At 32.2% G+C, this 25,902-nt stretch overlaps 2 protein-coding genes and 1 long non-coding RNA gene across 5 annotated transcripts; 2 read left to right on the plus strand and 1 right to left on the minus strand.

Annotated features, from left to right (window-relative positions):
- The first annotated feature begins 333 nt into the window (after window positions 1-333).
- On the plus strand, window positions 334-5,538 carry jef (major facilitator superfamily domain-containing protein 6 jef). 2 transcript variants are annotated; one of them, XM_015323602.2, is made up of 11 exons: window positions 334-1,127; window positions 1,252-1,849; window positions 1,937-2,332; window positions 2,417-2,538; window positions 2,619-2,844; window positions 2,922-3,056; window positions 3,167-3,436; window positions 3,526-3,784; window positions 3,866-4,159; window positions 4,596-4,670; window positions 4,993-5,538. In XM_015323602.2, the coding sequence occupies exons 1-11, from the start codon at window positions 706-708 to the stop codon at window positions 4,998-5,000; spliced, it is 2,805 nt and encodes a 934-aa protein (XP_015179088.1). In that variant the 5' UTR covers window positions 334-705; the 3' UTR covers window positions 5,001-5,538. The 2 variants fall into 2 exon arrangements, with proteins under 2 accessions (XP_015179088.1, XP_015179086.1); XM_015323600.2 differs by having other exon boundaries at window positions 335-1,127; window positions 4,596-4,717.
- Adar (adenosine deaminase acting on RNA) lies at window positions 5,508-20,551 on the minus strand. The gene is made up of 8 exons (XM_015323603.2): window positions 19,966-20,551; window positions 19,803-19,876; window positions 19,648-19,708; window positions 18,665-19,495; window positions 18,210-18,595; window positions 17,810-18,104; window positions 17,541-17,731; window positions 5,508-17,376 (listed from the first exon to the last, which is right to left on the minus strand). Exons 1-8 carry the CDS (start codon window positions 20,015-20,017, stop codon window positions 17,278-17,280), a joined length of 1,989 nt encoding a protein of 662 aa, XP_015179089.1. The 5' UTR covers window positions 20,018-20,551; the 3' UTR covers window positions 5,508-17,277.
- A 788-nt stretch (window positions 20,552-21,339) lies between these two features.
- Window positions 21,340-23,761, plus strand: LOC149032739 (uncharacterized). 2 transcript variants are annotated; one of them, XR_016176464.1, is made up of 3 exons: window positions 21,340-22,507; window positions 22,889-23,288; window positions 23,639-23,761. It is a non-coding gene; the product is annotated as an uncharacterized LOC149032739 (long non-coding RNA). The 2 variants fall into 2 exon arrangements; XR_016176463.1 differs by having other exon boundaries at window positions 21,340-23,288.
- Window positions 23,762-25,902: the final 2,141 nt, after the last annotated feature.

Below are 25,902 nucleotides of genomic sequence, written 5' to 3' on the forward strand. Positions count from 1 at the left end.
ACGGTTATCGTATAATAATTTGTTTGTAAACATAATTTTTATTATCGCGTGTTATCAAAAGCAAGCAACAAATTTTATAATAATTGATGTAAAGAAAATTGTTTGAGATATTAAGTTAATTGGCTAGTATTAAAAACTGAAAGGATTGTTGTTGTTGTTGGTATATACTATGCTTTAGAAATAAGTCGAGACGAAGAGAAAAAAAAGAAAGAAAGAAAGAAAAAAAAATACGGAAGCTTTTGGCGGGTGAGATTTGGCGGGTGTTAAAAAGGAGTCGGCGCTGGCGCACTAAATGAACTATCGATTTGGCGAATGAAGTAGGTGGCGCACGCTCGGGACATCGATTCGACTGGGTTACCTTCTAAAGGGATTGAGAGAGAGAAAGAGAGAAAGAGAGAGAAAGAGAGACGTGCATGTACGAGGAGAAAGAACCACCCGTCCAGGATTTAACAGAATAAACTTGGAAATAATCGTTCAGACGGTAGACCACCATCATCACCAACAGCAGCAGTAGCAGCAGCAGTAGCAGCAGCAGTAGCAGCAGCAGCAGCAGCAGCAGGAGGATTGTCAATTTTCTTTTTGAAAAATAACGCAAGAGATAGCAAAAGGAAAGAGGAAAAAAAGAGAAACGGGAGAGGGCGAGAGAGAGAGAGAGAGAGAGAGAGAGGGAGAGAGAGAATATCAAGCGGCCGGTGAATTAAAATCATGCAGAAATATGGCCAAGACATGGATTACGACTATGCACAGGAAGGAACAATTGGACAGAATGAACAAAATATGCCAGTGGGTGGGAATATTCCTCGGGTTTTAGAAGCCAGACCCATGGTAGATCCTGAAGCTCAAGGTGAGGTCGATCCTAGTTTATATCCCGAACCCAAGGAAGCCACGCACAAGATTAGGGGTAAGAGCGATTTCTTAGAATTCTTCTTTGGTTCCATCGATCAAGAACTTCTCACGGTCAAGACCTTTTACTTTTTCTTCTATTCGGCCTTCGGTTCTCTATTTCCTCTTATGGGAGTTTATTTCAAGCAAATGGGAATGAATGCTGCTCAGTGTGGTTTACTTATTGGTATCAGACCTCTCATTGAATTTCTCAGTGCTCCATTTTGGGGTTCTTTGGCCGACAGGTAAGTTCTTTTGGATCTTTTATAATATTTTTGTTCTCTCTCTCTCTCTCTCTCTTATCTTTTGTTCGAAAATCTTCAATCGCTATTTTTGTGCTTTTCCATCGATTCCAATCGAATCGAATAGGTGGCAAAAAGGTAAGCTGATTCTGTTAGGTTCACTTTCCTGTTGGATCATCTTTACGTTACCCCTCGGTTTTATTCAACCGCCTGCTACGAGTTGTATGGTCAAAGATAATCATACTAATATTTTGAGACTATCCAATCCGGAAGAAAGGATCGTCAAGAGATCGATTGATTTGGACGATTGTTATAATGCACCATCCGATGACGAATACTTGGAAGTTGCAGCAAACGTCGTTTTCGAAAGATTAAGACGAGACACCGAGAATAACGAGATATACGATCGTACGGAAATTCATTCAGACGACCAAGCTAAATCCGATCCTCCAATCGGGTCATATAACGTTGAACAAAACGAGGTTAAGAAGCTCGACGATAATAATAACAAAGAAACACCTATAGTATATGATCTTGAAACAAACCGAGTTAGAAAACGACGAGATGCTTCTAACGAAGAAAATACTTCATCCGGAGACCTGAGATACGAACAATTGGTATTTGAGGACGAACCTAACGATCCTGATGCTAAAGTTATCGATTTCGAGGAATTGCAACGAAAAAATCGACCAGCCGATGTGCTCGAGTATAAACGTTTTCTCAAAGTACGTCAAATCTTTTCAATCAAATTATTACAAGTTAGTTTTTCGATGAACTTTTAACGATATTTTTCTTACCATTATTTATCATAGAACGAACCTCTCGTAGAAGAAGGTAGAGTACCTAAAAAAGCGTATCAAGGTAGAACTAAGGAAAAAGTTAAACCACCGAGAGAGAAGGTGATGGTTCGTCGTGAGATTCGTCAGGACAAGGAAATAATTCGTGATAATTTAGACAACAGCAAGGTATTTTCCAGTTTAAAGAATCTACGTAAATTATTGTCCACTGGGGAACGTGTATTTGAGGAAAGAGAAAAGGACAAAATCGACGAGATGATTGAGGACACACCTTTAACGAGAAACAAACGAAATGTACGAACTTCGGCTGGACAAAGTCCTTTGGCAGTTACATACGCTGCTAATTATAACGAGAAAGAAAACAAGGGTTGGGTCAAGCCACTTTTCAGTTCCATCGTATACAGATTACCGGTACCAAATAAAATTTTGACAAAAAATTAACCACCATTTTCTATCGAACGATCAATAATTATTCATGTCCATTTTTGTTTTTAGGATATACACAAAACGTTCTTCCTCTTACTATTGTTAGTCATAGTAGGCGAATTTTTCTCAGCTCCTGCTATAACACTAGCTGATTCTGCTGTTATCACCCTACTCGGTGAAGATGCCGACAGGTAAAAACACATTTACGATTGATCTAATAAAAAACATGAAGAAATATTGTTATTGTTTTATTTCTCAATTTTTCATACAGATACGGACATCAACGTATGTTCGGAAGTTTGGGATGGGGATTGGCCATGTTCTTTGTTGGTATCGCTTTAGATCACAGTACAGCTTTTCCGGATCATCCTTGCAATCCGGACGCTAGAGAAAAAAATTATACGATTTGTTTTGCTATATTTTGCGTTCTTATGGGGGCTGCGCTTATTACGGCATTGCAGATTAATTTCAAGTACGACGTTGTTGCTTCTGAACCGGTAAGTGTTGAACAAATAACACGACGATATAGAAATTGACGAAGAACAAAAGAATTTAAAGGATTTTCTTTTAATAGGAAGTGGCAAAAGTACCGGCTGAACTAACGAGGGAAGAACAACTTCAGAGTCAATTGTCGCAACAATTAAATCTGCCTGGTTTGCAGGATTCCTCGGCTGCTATTAATCCAAAACCATTACCACCGGAAGGCAAAGTTAGTATAACTTTATATTATTGATTTATTGTTAAATTTAGATCTAATTTGATTAGTAAACGAATCAAACAAACAAATTTATCGTTTTTTTTTTTATGTCTTTTTCTCAGACGAAAATGTTTGCTCAAACGATGCGAGAAATTCCAGAATGGGTGACAGTTTTGAAACAATTTAAAGATCTCAAATGTAGTTCTTTCCTATTCGTCGCTTGGTGGATGGGTTTTGGTATCGGACTCATCTTTACTTTTCTATTCTGGCATCTTCAAGATTATGGTGGTTCACCTACGCTTTTTGGTGTTGCATCGGTGATAAATCACATTTCCGAAATCTTTGCTTATTTCTTCAGTTTCAAATTGATTCGACAAATTGGCCACGTTAAGGTACACACATGTACATGAAATAACAACGATTTAAATCATTAGTTTAGTATATTACAATATATTATATTAACAAAATCATACTTTCTCAGGTGTTGTGTCTTGGTTTAGCTGGAAACGTTATACGTTTCTTATATATATCCTGGCTGATTAATCCTTGGTGGGTTCTACCTTTCGAATTTATTCAAGGAATTACTCATGCCGCGGTTTGGGCAGCCTGTTGCAGTTACATAGCCCATAACACACCGCAACATTTGCGTTCGAGTGCTCAAGGTGTACTTCAAGGGTTACATCATGGTCTTGGAAGAGGATGCGGTGCAGTGATTGGTGGCATGTTTGTCACTGCTTATGGTAGGAATCCCAACAAAGCTATGTGATTAATTATTTTATGAAATATACAAAAAATCATTGGTTATAATTTATATTATTCAGGTACCACTACAACCTTCCGAATTTACGGCCTCACCTGCCTTGTCGTTTTAGCGGCCTTCGTTTTCATCAACTTTTACAGAAAAGATACCGGCTTCGTTTCCGATTTACCCCAAACCGAGGATCCTCATCAAGTAGCAGAAGTGACGCATTTAGCACCTCACGGAGTACCGAGCAACGCCATTCCAAGAGCACTCAGTTCAACTCGTCTTCATGAACTTGCTAATCAAGATTCCGGATATGGTGCGACCTATCAAACTACTGGTGGTAACTTGGACGTGCCTGGAGCTAACGGAGGTAAAAATGTTTCTTTAATTGAACTGTTCATTTTGAAAATAGCCGATTTGCGTCGGATTAAATTTAAAAGTATAGATAACAGATGACATATATAGTAGAATAATATGTGTTGGATTTTTAAAGGTGTCAAATTTAGATAAATTTAGATAATCCAATTAGCATAATTTTTTTTGATAACTATGATTGGATTTAAAAATAAACTTTTTCATCATTTCATTAAATAACAAAGTTTTCGTGTTACATCTTAATGATTTGAAATATATTAATGACAAGTATCTTCGGAATGAAAAGATCATATAAAAATGTAATTATTAAGGTTGTTACCTCGATGCTTTTTTTTTATAAAAAGGACACTTTACGACACTTTCAAAATAAACGGCTCAATTATTAATCCTAACCACGTAGAGAATATCTAACCAATTTGTTCGGCCAATAGGTGCGGTCAACCCAACGAATCCATTTCTGAATGGCGGTGGGGGCGGTGGCGGTGGCGGCGGTGGATATAATTACGGTATGACCGGCAAAGGAGAGGACGAGTATATCCGTAGGAGCTTCAAGGTTTAGTAAAATCATACCAATTAAAAAAAAAAAAAGAAAGAAAAAAACCAATAAAATTGAAATTAAAAAAAGCAAAAAAGCTAATAAGATTTTCTTTGACAACGCTCGAATAAGGATATATAAAAAAAACGAGCGACTTCTACATAAGGTTATACTCTCTGAACACTATCAAATTTAATTAACAATCTCTTATCTTTAAGTTGATATTTCACGATGTGTTCGTCGTGTTTAGGTGAATAAAACAATTACTAACGATTAATTTATTATTATTTTAGGCTTATAATGAGGTGATCGGTAAAGAGTTCGACTTGATAAAACCACCTCCAATAGAGACCCACCTGCACGCCCAACAACCATGCACCAATCCGTTTTATCAGCAATATTACGACTGGTAACGAGACAGATGTAATCGATCCTTGAACAACACAAGTTTCATTGGTATCACAACCAGTTGGATTAATCAAACAAGGTCTCGTGCATATTTTACATACAAGAACCGATTAGCGTTCTCGTTGCTGACCGTGTGAACACTTGTTTAATATCGAAGAAGAACTGCTTCTATGTATGTATATCGCAAAAAGAACCTAAGAGTTTCTTCTCCGAGAGACCAAAAAGAACAAAAAAGGAAAAAAAAAGAAAAAATAAGAAAAAAAACAATGAAAAAGATTTCACAAAAAAATATAAAAAAAAAGTGGAGTGCGTCCGAGGGATTTGCGCATTTGAAAAAAAAAAAAAACCAAACAAATAAAATACGACGAATATTAATTGATGTGTCGGTGATAGGTTGAGAATTTAAAAAAAAAAAAAAAAAAAAAAAGAAACCTGATTTCACACGCTCCTTTCTTTTTCTTACCCGAACAAGTCTGAATTTTAAAAATGCATCGTCGTGCGCCATTTTCACGCTTATAATATATAAAACACACTTTAACGTGAGATCATTTTTACGAGAATCGTATTACTTTCATGATTAATTAATATTTCAAACGATATACAAGCTCTTAAAACGTCCATGTTCGTTCAACGAATAACGTAAATGAATATAATACAAATTTAGGAAAAAAGCAACGACTTTTTTATTTTCCAGTTATTAGAAAAGAATTAGAAAGGAACGTCTCGGAGGGTACTGAAAAGAAGATGCTATATTATTCCTTGTAAATATTCTTCTCTTAAATGCCGAGCTATATTTCACTCTCTCTTTCTCTCTCTCTCTCTCTCTCTCTCTCTCTTTATCTATCATTTGAAAGTCCTATTATGTTCCTATTGCCAAATGCTATTCATTGATTTTGTTTAAAAAGATAAATTCGTAAAAAAAACTAATCCTAAATACATTCTATCGAGTAGTTCCTGTGGTATGATATCATTATTATACATAATACCAATATATTACGTCGTTATACGTGTATAACACTGTTGAAATAAAAGAAAAAGAATAATAAACAAAATAAAAAAGAATAAAAAAGAAAAATAAGAGATCGCAATTAAAAAAAAAAAAAAGAAAGAAACCTTCTTCGAGGCACATGAAAAAAAAGAAAATAAAAGAAAAAGGGGAGAAAGAAATTAAAAAAAAAAAGGAGAAGAAGAAGCTAGAATTAACGTTGTACCTATTCGACTCGTCGAAATTAACCCTAAAATTTAAAATAGCAGTATACATGTAGATATATATATACAAGTTATATATATATATATATAAAACACACACATACATGGGTATATAAAGTATGGAAGGAGAAAGAAAAAAAAAACCGAGAGCATTTTGCAATGTTTTTTAAAGAACGAACGCATTACGACGACGATCGAGATGATATTATCGATATCTCGAATGAGATCAATCAAATATTTATCACATTACGGATGAAAGACGAGAAAATTTTAGCGCATTTTCTATGCGTCCATAACTATTAGATTTCATAAACGATTTTTAACTAATTATTGATCATTTCGTATTTTTTTTTTTTATATTTTAATCTTATTTAACTTTGATTAATTTTTTCAAAATACATTAGCAATATGAAATGTCTAATCTGTAAAGTTTAAAAAAGGAAGAATTGATATAGAGTTTCGATGAATGAAAACTAATTCCAATCATCTTTCGATATAAAAGCTATTTTTGTAGTAAATAATGAAACCGATGGCTTCTAACTAAAAAAAAAAAAAAATGTCTCGACACGTATTGCGTCCATTCTTTATAATTTAATTGTTCTTCCTTGATGGAAAGTACCAACGAGTTCACACAATGGTCATTGCCTTATCGATGTAACTTTTTATTGGAAAGGTTTTTCTTTTTCTTTCTTTATTCCCCATTAATTCAATATACTCGTTGAGATTAAATTTGACGTTTAGAAATGACGTGTTTAAGTATTATATGCGTTTTTAAAAAAAATTATTGAGATGGTATTAGAATTGTTTCACAAATAAGTGTTGTTTTTATTGAAAAAATATATATATCTAAATTTTTGGTTTTGTTTAAGGGGGTATTCTAGTCTAGAGGCATGAATTTTAAGTACTTTTCAAGTGTAATAACAAAAAGACGAATAATATTTTTACTATCTATAATGTTACAAGATATTCAATAATATTTCGAGAATACATGGAAAAAAAATAGTGAAAAAACTCAGAATTAAAAAAGATATAGACTGATGAAGTGGGGGATCCCAAAAAAACGGCGCGCGACAAATGTCAAGATTGCAGCTCTCCTGGTAATCCGAAATAAAAAATTAAAACGGATTATTAATTTAGAATAATGCTGCTATCGTTCGAACTAAAAGAATTGAAAAAAGTTTTTTTTTTTTGGCTAAATTACAGCTGTTTGAAAAAAAAAGATACATTATTTTTACTACAATTTTTACTTTTCCGAATTTTTTAAAAATAATAAAATTGAAAATTTTGTAAGATTTTAATTTGCACGATAGAGTAATGCATAGAGAAGATTCTCACCAAATTTTAAGCAAATCGGTTTAGTAGAACTTGAGATATCTTGACATTTGTGAAAAAAAAAAAAAAAACAGTTTCGAGAAAAACGCGTTCAAAGTTTCGTGTAATAAGGGTAGGATATAGGATGCTGCGTCACTAAAACAGCTATATCTCCGAAAATAAATTAAATTTTGAAAAATCCCCTTGAGGACATATTTTTAAAAGGTTAAGCTTGAGAAGTATGCAAAAAAAGAATCGATTTTTTCCATTTTCTAGACCAGAATATCCTCAATAGGATTTATATTAAATTGAAATGAATAATCGAGTTTTATTAAATATTATCAAGTTAATGTTATTTTTATTGTAATAAACTCGTTGCTCTTGTATTTATAGCACTTATATTTATTAATCAATCTAATATTATGAATTTTACGTTTTAATCTTAACGAGATACGTAAAAAATATGTGTTTGAAAGTTTATAGTTATCTTCTTTATTATTTTTTTTTGCGTGCGAATATCTCATGTAAGTATATATTACATCTGCTACGATCATAAATCATGTCTGTATAGCGACTGATTGCATTAACACGTGGCCAAATTTATCTTACCTATTATATGTTATCTCTCTCTCTCTCTCTTAATGTACTCAAGATGCGTAGATCGATGATATCAGGTTTTTTTTCTTTCTTTTTTTTTTATAGCTACGATTATTTATAAATAATGAAAAAAGTTAAAGATAATCTTTATTTAGGAAAAAACAAAAACGATATATTATTTTTTATTTATGTGTTAAATATATTGAATATATATTTATTAGGTTAAATTATTATAGATTAAAAAACAATTTTGATTTTACATTATGTACATATGGCAATTCTTCAATTCGAATTATTCTTTAATATTTGCAAATTAATTCAATTCATAAAAATAACTGATGTCAATTGTTTTTTTTGTAAATAAATTAAAAAATGTCAGATGATTGTTCAGATGACATCGAATAGTACGATTAAAAGTTTATTACTTTATGATAATAATCATATCTAATGAATATGTTTATCTAAAACACGTGTGTTGTCTTTTTTCTTTCTTTTTTTATTTTAGAATAATTAATACGATCGATCGAATTCATTTGAAATGTTTTATTGTTTCATTAGTTTTTTTTATCCTCGTTATGGAATACAATTATTATTATTATTATTATTAAATAATGATACACACACACACACACACGTCTCATTTAAATAAACTTTTCATGGAATTGATTTGCAATCATATAAAATAATGCGTTAAATCGGCAATGTTAAGCGTATTATGTGCACATCACGACCATTGAACGATATCATAATGATCTTGTATGCTCGAACAGCTTGTAGATATTGTATCGTAATTTTTACGTAAAAATTAGCGATTGTTTAAAAAAAAAACCTTTCTCGTTCTACGATATACTTTCGGTTAAGATTATTCTAGATAAAAAAATAAAAAAAAAAGATCATCGTTGTCCTTCGACTTTGATCATCATTAGATCCTTTTCGACGAAACGAATTCTATCATATTTCATAGAGTCATATCATAAATATATATATATATATATATTATAGATAGATAGTAATTAATAATCGTATTGCAAGAATTTGATTTGATTTGACGATATGTAATTTAAACCTTATATATTTTTCTTACCAATGGATGATGACTATAATCATTCGTTCAAATTTCTCATTGATTTAAACTTTAAATAATAATCGAATAATTACATAATTAAATGATTAAATGAAAACGATGATTTTTTTCAGTGTCGCATAATTTTAATTCGTAACGTTGTTGTAATATTTCAAATGTTAATTATTTTATAATTTATTTTTATATGAGAACGTAACTGGGGCGCCCTTACATTTTCATTTAATCAATATGAGACAAATAAATTGCGTATGAACATTCTAAAATGAACGAAAAACAAGAAAAAAAAATGCTAAAACGAAAATATGTCATCGTATCATATAAACAACGTAAACAAATTTCAATATCAAAAGCTTCTCGATCATGTACTTGATTATTATCTTTGTTGTTTATGCAATCATTCATTTTTTGATCGAATAATATTCGCTTAAAAAAAAAAAAGAAGAAAATAGCAAAACTTCTCCTAAACGAAATAATATTTTTAATGATGACGTAAATAATTTGGTCATTTTAACTCGGTGGGGAATGGTGTGTTCGAAAATAAACAAAAATATTGTCTTTCGAAAGTTTACTCAAATGTCTATCACAATTCGTTATTTTTCTTCTCTATTAAATTCGTTTTTTTTTCTTTTTTTAAATGAATTAATAATATACAAACAGAGAGTGAAACAAAAAAAATACGGCAAGTTGATTTTAACGATCTCTGATCTCTGATCTTGAAGCTTACGATTTATCATCGAAGATGGTCTTTGAGATTTTAAAGGTAGGTTTATATTTTATATAGCGCTAAAATGCAATAGAAGAAAAAGAACACTTTTAAAAGCAAAAAATGTGTGCGCAAAAATTTCAAGCTTTTTGATTTAATGAAAAAAAAAAGAAAAACACAAATTTCCATTCGCTAAAAAAAATGCTGTTGTTTTCGTTGACTTCGATGGACGAATATATATATATATAATTATTTATTATATAATATATAATTAAAATAATATATATTTATTATATTTTATTATATTATAATTATATATTATATTTATATTATTTATTTATATATTATAATATTAAAATAATATTACAATAATATTATAATATATGTTATTTATCGATTATTTTAAATTATAAGTCTTTAATTAACCCGCTGTTATGCGTACCGTTCACCTTTGCTGTTTTTTTGTAATATGGAAATTCAAAGGACGCGGCAAAAAGAAAAAAAAATATATATATTTACATGTATATTGAATAATTAGGAAAAAAAAGAAATACATATCATGTATACTTTAAGCTGCAATATGTATATGTATAATAATATCGCGCTGGAATTCGATCGTAATTCGTACCTGATGATTCACAATTTACAATTGAATGCAATTTATTTCATTTCTTTATTCATATTATATTATTCTTTTCGTTAATACTTGAAATCTGACCTCGGCGGCAATGAATTAGAATATATATTAATTATAATAATATACATTCATATATTCGATGAGAAATCAAGTACGAAATACTACGACGACTGTACGATATGTTAATTGTCATAGATCGTTATTGGAAAATGATTAAATGCCCATGTACACGCGATGGATAATGTAATACATATAAAGTTTGAAGAAGAAAAAAAAGAAGGAAAATGCAATTCTTACGTTTGAATTTTTATCTTAGAATGTTTTTTATTTTTATTTATTGTTTCGAATCGTTGGATTTAAATGAAATCTTACAAAAATTGTTTGTCATTTTTTTTAAAGATAAAAAAATAATAATATCTTTTTTTTTTAGGGGCAATGGGAGTTGGGTAAGAACTTCCAACTTAAGTAACAAAATTGTTCTTCTCGCAATTTCGCAACGGATTTGTTTTTATTTAACCCTTTGACTGCGGCACGCTCTCGACGAATCCATTAATATGAACGGCGCGGCGCGATTTTCACATGTCACAGTCGCTGCGACTGTTTTTCGCAAATAAAATAAAAATATCAATTTTAATATTTATTTTTATCCGAATAGATAAATTCAAAAACTAATCACAAAATGAAATAAAGAAATACTTACATATGCAGCAAAGGAACAAGTTCACAGGAATCAAAGCAAGAAGCAATTATACGAGACCGTATGTAAAAGAGCAATCAAATATGAAATCAATTGATTAAACGATATTGAAATAATTGTCAATTATGTTACATATCACAATAAATTCCATGTTAAATTAATCGGTAAAACAACAATAAAGGTGTTATAGTAAAAAAATACAGAGGGCGTATATATAAGCCTTTAGCAGTCAAAGAGTTAAAAAACTTGAATTCTCATTCTCATTACCTATTTTTTCGTGTCATTTTTTGTTGTTAATGTAACGAAGAAAATTATTATAAACAACAAAAAAACGCACACAAAAAGATACATTGTATGATTAGTTGAGCGTGTAAAAAACTAGCGGCTACAATTTCTCGTTTAAATTTACTATAACGCACAAAAGCAAATGTTATCTTTCGTTATCTTCAAGCTAAACTATTACAAATATTAAGATCGTAGAGAAGAAGTTCATGATTTAAAGATTATTTTTGTCTTTTATGTTTTCTTCTTTCAAAATAATTGCTTTTTTTTTTTAATAACATTATCTTTTTTTGTAGAACGCATAAATAATGACACTTTTTTTCTTTTTGAAATAGAAAGTAAAGTGAAATAAAAAAGAAAAGAAAAAAAACAGAGAAGTCGGTCGCTCTCTTTCTCTCTGCCTTATTTTTTTTTTGCTCTTTTTTTTTTATTTCTTTAATTTCCATCTTTTATAATCGCTGTTGATAAATAAAGGTATTTTTTTTTTTAATTATTATTTGTAATTTCAACTAGATCGATTTTCTTACTTATTCGAAGAAATTACATCTAGAGGCACTAGTCAAGCTTATAATCTAGCCGACTACAAGAAAGTTTTTCCTGTTTGACACTCGATGTTATTTCGATAACTCGAAAACGAGCTCGAGATAATATATATATACGTATGTCTATATGTACATACCAAGCGAATGAATATCTCGATTACTTTTGATAATAAATAACAATTTTTGAAGGGGACCATTTGTTTACTATCTTTTTATTCAAAGATATTTCTTATAGTAAGAATCAAAAAATTCATTGATTCAAATTTTCTAATAAAAAATTATAACAAATGGTATTTACAATATTCGTATATCTTAATAATAATATCAATTGGTATTTAAACGTGTACTGCAATTTTAATAGACTTTTAATTCATAAAAAAAAAAAAACAAAGAAAACAACCATTATAATAATAAAATTATGTATGCTATGCATACAAACATTATTATTAATAATACTGTCCGAAGAAAATTTAAGGACACGTTTTTTTTCTTTTTACATTATTCCATCTCTTTATCAACGAGATATTTTGTAAAATTGAAAAATACAGACTAGTATGTGAAGATATTTCTGTTTACAATTATTACGATAAACGTTTTCAATTTATCTTTTTTTAATAGTTAAAAAAAATAAAAAAAATAAAAAAAGAAAAAGAATCTGGAGTTCCATTTAAAAATAAACAATATGACCTTTGGGTAAAAAGTTCGTCATTTTTACTAATATATTTTAACAACAGCCTTTTCAAATGAAATGTATTTTTTTACTTCAGAAATGCGTTATTTTTATTGTTAAAAGCAACCGAGATAATTATAAATCTAAATTAAGACGATTCGCTCAAGATATACATATATAAATATATATAAATGTATATAAATATATACATACGTATATCGTTTTTGCTTGTAAATAGATAACGTCGTCATATGACAGGAGAAAAACTGCAAATCGAAGTATTCTTAATATGATTATTTTTCTTTGTTAATTAGACTGAAACTACTGAGTTAATAATTATTAACTAAATTCTCACTCTGGAAATTTATACTGATCATTTGTTGATCACTAATCGTATAAGTAGTATATATTATCTTTTTTTTTCCTAAAAATGTATTATATTATATTTATAAAGTACATACGTATAAGTATATACTACATGTCGCGTGTATGCTTTTTTCCTTTTACGTTTTTTTCCTTACGTATGCATGTATATATGTGCATAAATGCATAGATACACACAAACACACATACATGCATACGTACATACATTCATACATACATACATATATATGTATAATATGTTATAGACTTGCTGCTGTCGTCCCTGTTACTACTTGCATAAGAAGTATAATGATGAAAGAGAGAAGAAGAATGGATGCATGTATATACGCCCTTGAGCTCTTTCGTCCTACGAATGATGACTTGTCGTTGGGTTGTTCTTGTCGTTTTTTTAACATCGTAGCCTCCTTTTATTTCTGTATTTCTTTTTTTCTTTTCTTTTTAAACTAAGCCAGAGGGCTATAGAACCAACAAATGATGAGTCTTCTCGACTACTACAGAAGAAGCTGCATTAACTGACAATAATAATAATAATAATAATAATAATAATAATAATAATAATAATAATAATAATAATAATAATAATAATAATAATAATAATAATAATAATAATAATATGAGAAAGAAGAAAACTAAAAGCTTCCACATTTCTTAACTCTTTCATCGTGCATTTTAATTCTCTATAATAACATTTCTTTTCTTTCTTGGTTTTTTTTTTTTTTTTTTTTTCATTATCTAATAATATGAAAATCGACTTAAATAACAGTAGTCAAAAATAAATTGTAAATATAACTATATGACAACGTTAATTTATATTTGTTAAACAATGATTGTAGTAGTATTGTATATCGATTTAAAATGATGATTTCTTTTGTAAAAGTAAATACAAAATAATAGGTATAATTGGCGAGCATAATTGTTAACCCTGTAGAAGGTTAATATGTAAAATAATAAGCACGGACCGTTGGTCACATACGTTTGTGTTGCACGCATTCTACATAAAAACAAAACGATTGATTTTCTATTCAATATAGATATAAAATATTAATATAAAGAGAAGAAAACCAGCAAACAAAAATAACATTAATCTTAATATTTTTGGAATTCCTTTGTAATATTAGTTTTGATTTAAATGTCGTTTCGTTCTAAATATAAAAAAAAATAATTTGTATAATACTGCAATGCAATATTAAATACAGAAGAAATAAAAATATAAATTTCTTCTGGTTAACATTCTAGCTATAATAAATTCATTATTTTTTCTGCATGTAAAATGCATGCTTTTTAATGAAATTAAAAAGAAAGAATAATATTTAACATGATTCTACTATTATTCATTACTTTATTATTTTGCTGTGATAAATTATTACTGATAAAAAATACTTTATATTACTATATGAAAATCAAATATATATATATATATATATAAATAAAAAAAATACATAGATCAATATTTTAGTTAAATATTATTGATTGCAGAAAAAATAACCTCATTTAATACTTCACATATATACATAGTAAGATCTACGTTCGTTGGCTACGTTAATAGCTACATTTCATTCCAATACTCCCCACCCCCTTCTCTTACACTTTTTATTCTTTCTTTCTTCCGTCATATTTATCAATAAATTAAATGCGAATCGATAAAAATAAGAATAAAAAATATGGGAAAAATATTATGCAAAAAAGGAATATTTTACGAGTGCATCATAAAATTGGATTTCGGGATGAACAAGAAGAGGTGGTGAAATTGAAGAAAAGAAAAGAAAAACTAAAAGATTAATTTCTACTTGTGATAATTCGAGTAGGGATCGAAAAGAAGCGAAAATCGAAAGAAGCAACAAGATGGAGGGTGGCGGAGTAAAGTTCTCTGACGCAAAACTAGATCGACTTCGGGCAGTGTGTCACTACGGCAGAATTGCATTATAATTGTTTTAATACTGGCACAGTGAGGCAACGATCTTAGGACTTTCTAAATAATCATATCCGTTCTATAATATACTTATTAATACACTTATAACTTATTTTTCTACTAATACTTTACTTTTTAATTAGCATTGCTCTCCACGTATTTTTCTCACATTTTCATTTTCTCTTTGGCAAACGCAAAACATTCACGCAAACATCATTTAATCAATTTTTTCAAACGCGCACGAGGTTACATACATAATCATCACACGCATCATTTTATTTTCGCATACGTATTTGCTATCAAAATTAATAGTAACGACATCGAACTGTTCAAGGACGCTCTTTTCTTCTTGTCTCATCGAAGGATTTGCGAAGACGATAAACGACAAATTCAAGAAAAGAAAAAAAAGATATACGACGTATTTTCTTTATCACAAAGTTTTTTTTCTTCATCTCTCGCTTTAAAAAAGAAAGATTCTTCGATCATTCTTTTCAACTTGTATTTATTTATCGTTTATCTATCTTCACGATGAAATGTGAACGATTAGACGTCTTGAAAAAATCCTTCGTTAAAATCTGGATCTGGTCACAGCCTTTCACAGGGATGCAATATACGGCAGCTTTTAAAACTATGCCGCTGTGATAAGTATTGAAACCTTACAAGGACAACAAAAATAACAATACCGTAATTACGCGGCTAGATATCTCTCGCTATACGGTATTGGACAATGATAATGTCTTTTTTTTCGCGAGAGACTCGAAGTAAAACTATCGCGAAGTTTGAATACTAGTTCTAACGATTGCTTGGATTTTTTTAAAAGATGTAAAGGGGAAAAAGAGGGACGAGGTGCTCGTTTTGCCAGTGGTGTAATAGCCTGTTACGAATATTCTAAACGTTTCTATTTTATATAGTTTTCTTTTTTTTGTTTTTTTTTTTGTTTTAAATCAAAAATCATTACACGTTAAACGAACAAGTAGAAGAACTAGTTAATAAAAGCGATGATATTGCTAAGAGTCTTTTGAAAAATTGCTCAATTATCATCCAGGAGAGCATGGACTAGAATTTCAAATATAAGAAATTAGAGAAAAGAAAAAAAAAGAGAACCCTTTCGAAATGTTCTCTTTTTTCCTCTTTGTCTACTACAAGTATATACATAGAATGCATATGAATGCAGATATAACGTGGCTTCTTGGAACACGTGATCCTAGTATCATATATAGTCGGCAAAAAAGATTCGTAAAATTAGCATTTGCGATATCACGTATATTACTCGTGCTATTGAAATTTCAAATTACACCTTCGTGGTTTATGTTAAAACGAATTATTAACGTTACCTTGATAACCTTTTTCTTTTCTTTTTTTTTCTTTTAAGAGATATTAAAAAATAAAAAATAAAATATTCAAGGTGAAAAGTTTTATCGATCGAAAGCTTACCAACCACGAAGCATAGAGGTACACCTCGATAAAAATGGATAGATAATGTAGAAAATGTTGGGAATTAACAAGGGATGGAAAGAGAAGGGAGGAGGTAAAGGGTCTTCCGTCAAATTTCTCTTTCATCTAAGAAAACTTAAGTTAGCTATAAGAGAACAATGACAAATTTTAACAATAGGACCTCGAAGAATAATGGATATGTGCTGACTCGTTTCATCGTGAAATATCCACAAATTTCTTTCTTACGACACTCCGTAATAACGTAAAATCAAAAGCCTTTTAAAATACTTTTTTTGCATCCTTTTCGTCGATTAACTCTATTAACGTTTTACGAAACAAAACATTTCGTCCTTATCTATCTACCAGTCTATAGAAACTGTCAAAAATTGACGTGTGACTAGCATTAAAGACCAAAAAATTCGAAGAGTACCGAGATTTGACTATGCTGTTTTTGATCTCAATCGAAAACAATCGATTTTTATTGTACAATTTTTAAACGTGAACACGTTCATTACTACTCGTTGGATCGTGCAATAACAAAGTCAAAATATTATCTTGCTTTCAACATCCTACGATTTATGCTTTACTGATGCCAAATTCTGCCATAGCATGACACGCCGAACGAGTGATCTATTTTACACTAGGAACTACATACTCCGCTAATTGAGAATTTACCCTATTCCTTAGATTTGCATTGATACACCGATTTAGTCAGATATCCACCTCAAACATATCTTGTTCAAGTGGTTTTTTAACCCAACTGCCAAGTTGAGCGCGTACAAACGCGTCCTTCAATTGACGTTTTGCAAGCTGTTATAACAAAAAACAGAATAAAATATCTATTTTTTCTACTCTCTCTGAATGTGTATACATATATACGTATATATACACGATATACATGTATAAATATTTATGGATATATATCACGTGATAATTTGCTATTATATAATGGATATTATATATTCATAACTTACAGAATAATTTTGAACTGACGATTTCGCTTCAAGATAATGACGACATTGATTTTGATCGGCATCATCAATTGTTTCCAATTTACCTAATAGACTGAAGAACTTCCTGAAGAGGCCCTGCTTTGAAATTCTAGAAGGTTTACCTAATTCGTCTTTTCCTGTAGTACAGTTAATTACTTCTGCTTCGCTTTGACCTACATAAATTATTAAAAAGAAATATACCTTTTAGAGAATTGGAAAAAGATTTCTTAAGGCTGACTAAGCATACGTACCGATAGTCCAATTAACGCTGTAATTCGGTGCCTTGCCTGGTTGCCTTACTTCGGACGAAGTTATTAAACTCATCAATGGTTTGTTGAGCCTGTAAGGTGGTGGTAGACCTTGAATAGTATTTTCAATACGGCCGCAAACAGCTCGATACATGTGACTAGGGTTCAACAGACTGCCGAGAACGATGCTGTGGAAGTAAATTGGCTCGATGAAGTGGCTTAGAAGTGCACCTTGCACACCAAGTACGTTCCATCGAGCTATTTTGTCTGAACACGACATCGTCAGCAGTCTTTGTCCCTGCGAATTGAAATAAATAAATAAATAATAGGTCAAATTACGAAGGAATCTAATTAAATTATTGATACGTTATTTTTACTTTAAATCGTAGTAAGTTATATTTACCATAAGCACACCATCCCATGTCTGAATTCCTTCGCTACTCTTTACAGGTATAGTACCTTCTCCCGATTCTATCTTAGTTCTTAATTGACCTCTGGCTCTTCTGTTAGGATGTTTGTCCACGGATTCGTTTTCTTCGTGAGGAGAAAATATTCTAGCATCTCCGCAAGGAGCTGTATTTATGTACAAATGAAACTGAATTCCCTGTTTCAACCTAAATCCCTTTTTTATGCGTTCCAAGACAGACTCAGCGGATCGGTTTTCAGTATGCAACTCCAACTGTTTGTACAAATATTCGCAGAGACAACGTCGAGCTACCACTTCTGCATGGCAATCATTTAAAGCCCTACCGCTTACACTTAAATGATCCCCGGATACACATTTTGTACCTTAAATGAATAAGAATGATGAAGATATTATTACGTTCAAGAGAGATTTAACATAAATCTACGCTTTACCAGTAGTGACGCATATTAATTCAGCATCCGATCCGTTTGTTTGCACTATGCCAGCTAATACTTTGCGTCGAGCATGTTGTGGCTTACTTTGTATAAGTTCAGTGAATTTTTGATTTACCATTTTTCCTATTTTATCTGCCAAGATTTGTGGCAAAGTCATTTGTTCTTGCCAGTGGCCAGAATTTGAAAAGTTAGGTAATACACGAACGGGGAGCTGAATGCAAAAAGAAGAACTGTGGACATTCCTTAATTTTGCCAAGGCTGCTTTACTAGCTGCAGCTTTGGCCAGCTTTTTACTCGGGCCAGTGCCTTCAAAAGTTTCTCCATCTATTGTTACAGATATTGTAAATTTTGCATAACTTTCTCCATTGTCCGATATACATTTGTATACAACTCCAGGATATAGCTCATTGATGAGTGCAACGGGACCTTTGTCTAAAAATTTGTTCGTATTTTTTGGTTCTTGAGTCAATGTCTTGAACGCATTTACAAGATGATTATCCCTCTCTGTGACATCGCTGGTAAAATCTGGTTCTAGGGGAACAACAGGCTGGCACGTATTAATAGCTTGGTGTACTTCTGGTGTATTACGGAACTGTACTATATTTCTTAAAGCAAGTTCAGCGGCAGCATGTTTAGCCATTTTTTTGGTACGTCCTTTGCCCTCATAAGTTTGTCCATCTATCTGTACTGCGATGGTAAATATAGGAGCATGAGTAGGTCCAGTTTGACCAACCACCTTGTATACCGCACCGGTTTTCAATTCGTTTAAAGCGCATACCGCATTCTTTGGTTGTGGATTTTTGTGACGCTTCTTTGGTATAGGTACACCTGATGAAAGAATGAAAGAGAAACTAATTCGTTCAAAGATATTGTATAATACCATATGAAAACATATAAGATAAGAATTTATCAAAGTAAAATACAAAAGGAGAAGGACTCGTACTCTAAGGTATTAAGCACAGGAACAATCTGTAACTGACCTTCCAGATCAGACTCAGCGGGTCTCTTCAATCTAGGCCTGGTAAGGTTCTGCTGGTCCATCTGCGAAGAATATAATGAGAGAAAAATATGTGTTGAGAGTTAAAGAAAAAAAAAATGTATTCTCTAAAAATAACTCTAATTGGCTGAAACTTACCCCAGTAGAGTGTTCCCCCTGCAACCCCTCCACGGATGCAGCGGCATTAGCGGCAACCATCGAGGTGGTGCTAGCTGCGTAGGATCGCATCATATGAGAAAAGACGGACAGAAATATCGTAGACTGATACGTAGACGAGGAACTTTATTCTGTGTGTCCTTACTCGTCTGGCACGTATCGTGATTGTCATTTGGCAGCATCAATCCGTTCGACATCCCTCTCTCAATGAGTGTGTGTGTGTGTGTATGTTGCTCGTTTAAATGAAACTTTTTTGAAATTAACCAATGCACGCAGGACGCAACCCGACAAACACCGCACCGACGTCACATTGATTTTAATTATTCTCGTGCATCCAAGCTTCACAGCGCCACCAACGACCTTATCCCTTCTCTCTCTCTCTCTCTCATACACACAGCAGCAGACACCATACCACGCGCATACGCGCACGCAAGCATGCACCCCGCACACACAACACACACACCTCCTACTTGTTCCTACTTGTTCCTCCTTATCCCTATCTCGTTTAACGACATTTAGCAATGAACTAACTACCTAACCTCAATGATCGAATCGCGAATCGTGACAATAGAATAACAGTGAGGAATTAGCGAGACTATTGGTGGTTGTTCGTCAAATATAATCAATGAATATTATTCACGAGGTACTCGACGAACGAGGAGATACTCTTGATACGAACGATCGAATCGTTTCGCGTGTCCCGCGGTCGCGCAAATCGCTCTTACTTGCGCGCACTCTTTCTCCTCCCTGCCATTTGTTCTTTCAGTGCGCAGGCGCGTTACTCGTATAGCGCAATGCGCATCCCGCACAAGGGAATCCGAGTCGAGTCGATTTGAACACCAGCCTCCCCTTTCGTCAACCCCTTCGCCAGCTCCTTCGTTAACTTACCTCCATCCACCCCCTTCGACATTGCACTAGACCGCCACCTTCCTAGTCACGACCCCTTATCTAAGATTCTACGTCTACGTAATCCTCCTTTCTTCCTGCTTACCTATTTACCGACCTACCTAAAGTTCTATCATCTATTTTTTATGTAGATTTGACAACCTGCATGTATACAAGTTTTTATTCAAATCTTCATGAAGAGTTGTCTTCTTCATAGCACAGTTGTCTAATGTTCATGGTTTTCTACTTATCAAAACTAATTTCGAAATCTTTCTGATGTTGTAAGATGAAAATTGCTTTCGTATCGTAGATTACAGTTGGAAAATGTTGGAAAATGTAAATTGATATTGTAGTATCGACTGCGTGAATAATAAAGTAAACAACGCGTGACCTATCGACTCCCCACCATACGCCTTTCTAATCTCCTTTCTTATAGTCTAATAGCCCGTGATGGTCTAAGATCCGGCTGCAAGATTAGTGCACTCATCGAGTTTTTGCTAAAAACCTAATTTTTATGTATATTTATGATAAGTAGAATCTACCAGGTTGCCTATCAAAATGTGGCCGCTAGTATTTTTAATTAAATTATTGTTAATTAATTTTTCGGAAAACTATTCATTCACTTGTTCTTTAAATAAAACATCATACACTTCACGGAAATATATGTAAAGACTTTGAAAAATCACGGTTGCCGTTTCGCACTTGGCCGCATATCTTCGCAGCCAGGTGTAAACAGGTATGATTTTGATATATGTATACGTTCATAACGTACATTTATTATTTATAAATCAAATGAAAGCTAATTTTTTTCTGTTTACTATGATATACGGTTGCCTAATTAAATCTGGCCGCAAATAAGAGTTGCCGGCTGTTAAAAATGGTAAATATTAAAGGTAGAGTATATCATCACAAAAAAAGAGAGTTATCGAGCAACATCACTTGTCAGACGAGGATAGCGATTGCCAACCGCACGACACTTTAAACCCACTGCGCATGCGTCGATTGCTAATGTTCTCAACCACCGGTGCAAACAGTAACTCCAAAACAGCGTGGTTTGAATAATAATGTTGCAGCTATTCAGTTGGAGTTACTGTTTGCACCGGTGGTTGAGAACATTAGCAATCGACGCATGCGCAGTGGGTTTAAAGTGTCGTGCGGTTGGCAATCGCTATCCTCGTCTGACAAGTGATGTTGCTCGATAACTCTCTTTTTTTGTGATGATATACTCTACCTTTAATATTTACCATTTTTAACAGCCGGCAACTCTTATTTGCGGCCAGATTTAATTAGGCAACCGTATATCATAGTAAACAGAAAAAAATTAGCTTTCATTTGATTTATAAATAATAAATGTACGTTATGAACGTATACATATATCAAAATCATACCTGTTTACACCTGGCTGCGAAGATATGCGGCCAAGTGCGAAACGGCAACCGTGATTTTTCAAAGTCTTTACATATATTTCCGTGAAGTGTATGATGTTTTATTTAAAGAACAAGTGAATGAATAGTTTTCCGAAAAATTAATTAACAATAATTTAATTAAAAATACTAGCGGCCACATTTTGATAGGCAACCTGGTAGATTCTACTTATCATAAATATACATAAAAATTAGGTTTTTAGCAAAAACTCGATGAGTGCACTAATCTTGCAGCCGGATCTTAGACTATGAACTCCAGACCTTCGTTATTTTATAAAAGCTGAAAGATTGTCAGCGCATGCTCCCAACACAGGTAAGGACGATGGACCATTAAAAAGTTTGGATTACCGTGGCTTTGGCAGGTAAACGGTACTAAAGGTGTGTAAAATACTGATCTAAAATCATCAAATAATAAAGTGTGATTTTTTGGTATTACCTTCAGAATATTATTAAAAATTACGTCATTCACTGCCAGATACTTAACATCGTGGCAACCCCTTGCCAGACACCCTTAATGTTCGTGAAATTATAATTCTACCCAAGTATTATAAATAAAAGCTGATTTTTATATATAATACTTGGGTAATAATTAGATGATGTTTCCTCATTAGCCAGACATTTTTTGATTGCTTCGGAAAAGATTAGTATCTTCATCAGCGATTCACCTAAAGTTACAACATCTTTCTATAGGATCTAACATCCTTTTCGTTATTTCTATATATATATATATCAATGTAACATTATTAATACCCATTCCAGACCATTGTGAGCCCATCCCCGAAAATACAAACCAGATCTGTTGGGATTCGTCTTTAATCAGCTCTATCGATTGTTCTGAATTATCTTCTTCAAATTCAGGAATTACTATATATCCAGAATACAAATAGAATAGAAATAGCTTCTAAATTGGCAGCTTGTATATTCAACGAAGGTTTTGATCGAATACTGAAAATAATGCACGTTTTGGGGACAAAACTTGGCCCTATCGCAGTCAATTACGCTAGTAACCGCGGCAACACGCGCGTGCGGTCAGCCAATCGTTTGAGCACAGAAGCTTTGATAGAGGCCAGGACACAACTAAAAAAGGCTAGAGTGGAAGAAAATGAGTATTTTGAAGAAGCAGAAGGCATACTGTATGGTGCAGGCATCGCAGAATAAGGTAAAGTCAGACTTTTTAAAAATTTGTTAAAAGAAACTTTAATCGCGTTTTTCTCGAAACAACGTTTTTTCGGTTGGCGGGCATGATATCTCCGAAACTACTCAACCGATCCTTCTGAAATTTTAACCACATACTCTACACATGAATGGCTATCTCGCATGCTACAACCAAGTTAAAATATTAATTTTTAGTATTTTTTTTTTACAAAAAACTGCGAAAAAAATCAACGATTTTTTTTTTTTCGAAAAATGGCTGTCATTTTGTTTTGCTTTCATAAAAATTGATAGTTTTAGCATACCCGATAGCCATTGTCATACTAAATTTAAAATCGTTTAATTTTTTTGTTTTAGATCACCCGTTCTCAAATTTCGATGCCCGCCAACAGCATACCTTTTTTTGAAGGGTTCACGTTTGTCAGCCATTTTGGATGTCAAAAAATGTTCAAAACAATAAAAAAAAATTGTTTTCTTGTATTTCTAGAGTGTATTTATCATACCCAACAACTTTCACATGTATATGTATCCTACAAAGCCTAAAAAAAAATCGTGAAAATAGCCTTTTTTTTCGGCGTATAAACCAGAATGAACCCTTAAGTATGTATAATAACACTTGTCTCGGATAATTTACCTTTATGATCGAATTCATTGTATTATTATTAAATGTATGTATGTATCAATTGTACCAACGTTTGATTTAATTGATCCTATTAGAAGAGGATTAGATGGACTTCGATTTTCATCATAAACTATATCTATTGCCTTTAGTTCTTCGCGATCCATAAATTTGATCGCCGTACCATCGGCTTCGATGTAATTTACGTCACTTGGTTTTATGTCGCAATCTATTAAAGTTTTCTTCATAACTTCAGCCTGAAATTTTGCTGATGGATATAAATAATTTTTTTCTTGTATTGATTCGCCATGCAATGCAATAGAATTAACAATTTCGCCGTATATCCGTTTTGCATTTTCAGCTCTTTGCATGATAAATGCTCCCACCGACTCATTCCTTGTAAATCCACCAGCTTTTATGTTGAAAGAGCGGGTAAAACCGTCTTCAGACAATAACTCTACAAATTTTATTTCTTTTATTTCATCTATTCTTATTTTAAATAAAACATTAAGCTTGCTGTGTGTGTTTAGATTTTCAATAAAAACATTTAAAAGATCCTAATTTGTAAAGAATAATTGTCTATATGTAGGGAATTTTATTTAAGGTGAGAGGGGCACATCCACCCAGTTTAATCCTACTAATAAGATTTATTTAAAATAGGTATTAGAAAAAGTACAATAATAGTTTCACGATCTTACGATTAAAGCTTAGATGAGCGACTGTATTCTTACAACTGATAACGACTTATAATATAACTACGACTGTTACGATTGATGACTAACTATGGCTACTTTCCTATTTCTTTCCACATATTTTATATCAGAAATCACCTACACCCCTTTTGAGAGGGAAGAAGCTTACAAATCTTACTGACCAATAGCATAAGGATCCACCCCATAGTCCACCGACAGGTACAGCCTATGGTTTACGGTAGTGGGAACTATGCATACAGTAACTTAATCTAGCACATCGGAATGTTACCCTTTTTATGGTATCGCATATGTTTACACAGGTATCTGAAATTCTTCAAAGGGTCCCGACACTGCACACATTGTTTTTTATTGCACCAATATATCCTGATAATCCTTAAGGTTCGTTTATGGTTTTATGGCCTACCTGATTTTTTCTTTTAGTCTGAATAGAGTTTTCCTTTTCAATAAAATAAGATATACAGAAAGAACTGAATACTAGTTTTTGTCTACCTGCTACACTTAAAACATTCCTACATACATAAGTAAAATAATTATTAATTATAATGTAATTGTTAAGGTATGGCTGATAAATAAGACAACGCAGAGTTAATATTAAAAGTAAGATTTATTATAAGAACGGTGAAAAGACAGAACTGTTGAATAAGCCTCGAGCTAGGCCGAATACAGAATACAGAATACCGGCAGGGCGCAACAGAACCCTGTACTAAGGGACTGTGCGGCCCATAGGAGGAGTAGGGGTAAAGAGTAGGGGTGACGGAGTGAGAAGACATAACGTCTCTTATATACGCTATTCTTAACACTCCCTCCCGGTATGTCTCGATACTCCACAAACTTTTGTTAATAAACTCTTTAAATGGTTTAAACCATACAATATATTCAACAACATCTTTAAGTGATTAAAATCGTAAATAGATTAAACAAAATCTATGAACGAATAACTTTTTATACTTATTTATACTGAACTTATTCAAAATAAAATTAATCTAACTTGACAAATCTTTGGCACGGAATGTCAGTTAACTCTCAGTTAGACAGCTTGACCCTGCGAAGAAGACGATTCCCTGGATGGGAAGAAGATAACAATTTAATTATTCATAATCAAATCTGTAAGATATTTATGTATTTCAAAGGTTAATGTCTTTGTGAAAATGTCAGCAATCTGTTTATTCGAAGGAACCCAGTTTAACTTAACCAAATTTAAATTAACGCATTCCCTAACGTAGTGTTCTTTCCTTTCGATCATGTGCCTTAATTTATTATTGCCATCAGATTTCGCACACGCTATTGCT

Source organism: Polistes dominula, unplaced genomic scaffold (genome assembly GCF_049000335.1).
Source record: "Polistes dominula isolate Pdom_NZ unplaced genomic scaffold, Pdom_raw_medaka contig_73, whole genome shotgun sequence".
Lineage (NCBI taxonomy): Eukaryota > Metazoa > Arthropoda > Insecta > Hymenoptera > Vespidae > Polistes > Polistes dominula.

Coding starts and splice junctions, on each gene's coding strand:
- Adar (XM_015323603.2), bottom strand. CDS start 20,017: ATGTCGAACGGATTGATGCTGCCAAATGACAATCACGATACGTGCCAG. Junction 19,496..19,647: donor CGCTGAGTCTGATCTGGAAG/GTCAGTTACAGA, acceptor TTCTTTCATCAG/GTGTACCTATACCAAAGAAG. Junction 18,596..18,664: donor ATTAATATGCGTCACTACTG/GTAAAGCGTAGA, acceptor TATTCATTTAAG/GTACAAAATGTGTATCCGGG.
- jef (XM_015323600.2), top strand. CDS start 706: ATGCAGAAATATGGCCAAGACATGGATTACGACTATGCACAGGAAGGA. Junction 3,437..3,525: donor GACAAATTGGCCACGTTAAG/GTACACACATGT, acceptor ATACTTTCTCAG/GTGTTGTGTCTTGGTTTAGC. Junction 4,718..4,992: donor ATATCCGTAGGAGCTTCAAG/GTTTAGTAAAAT, acceptor TTATTATTTTAG/GCTTATAATGAGGTGATCGG.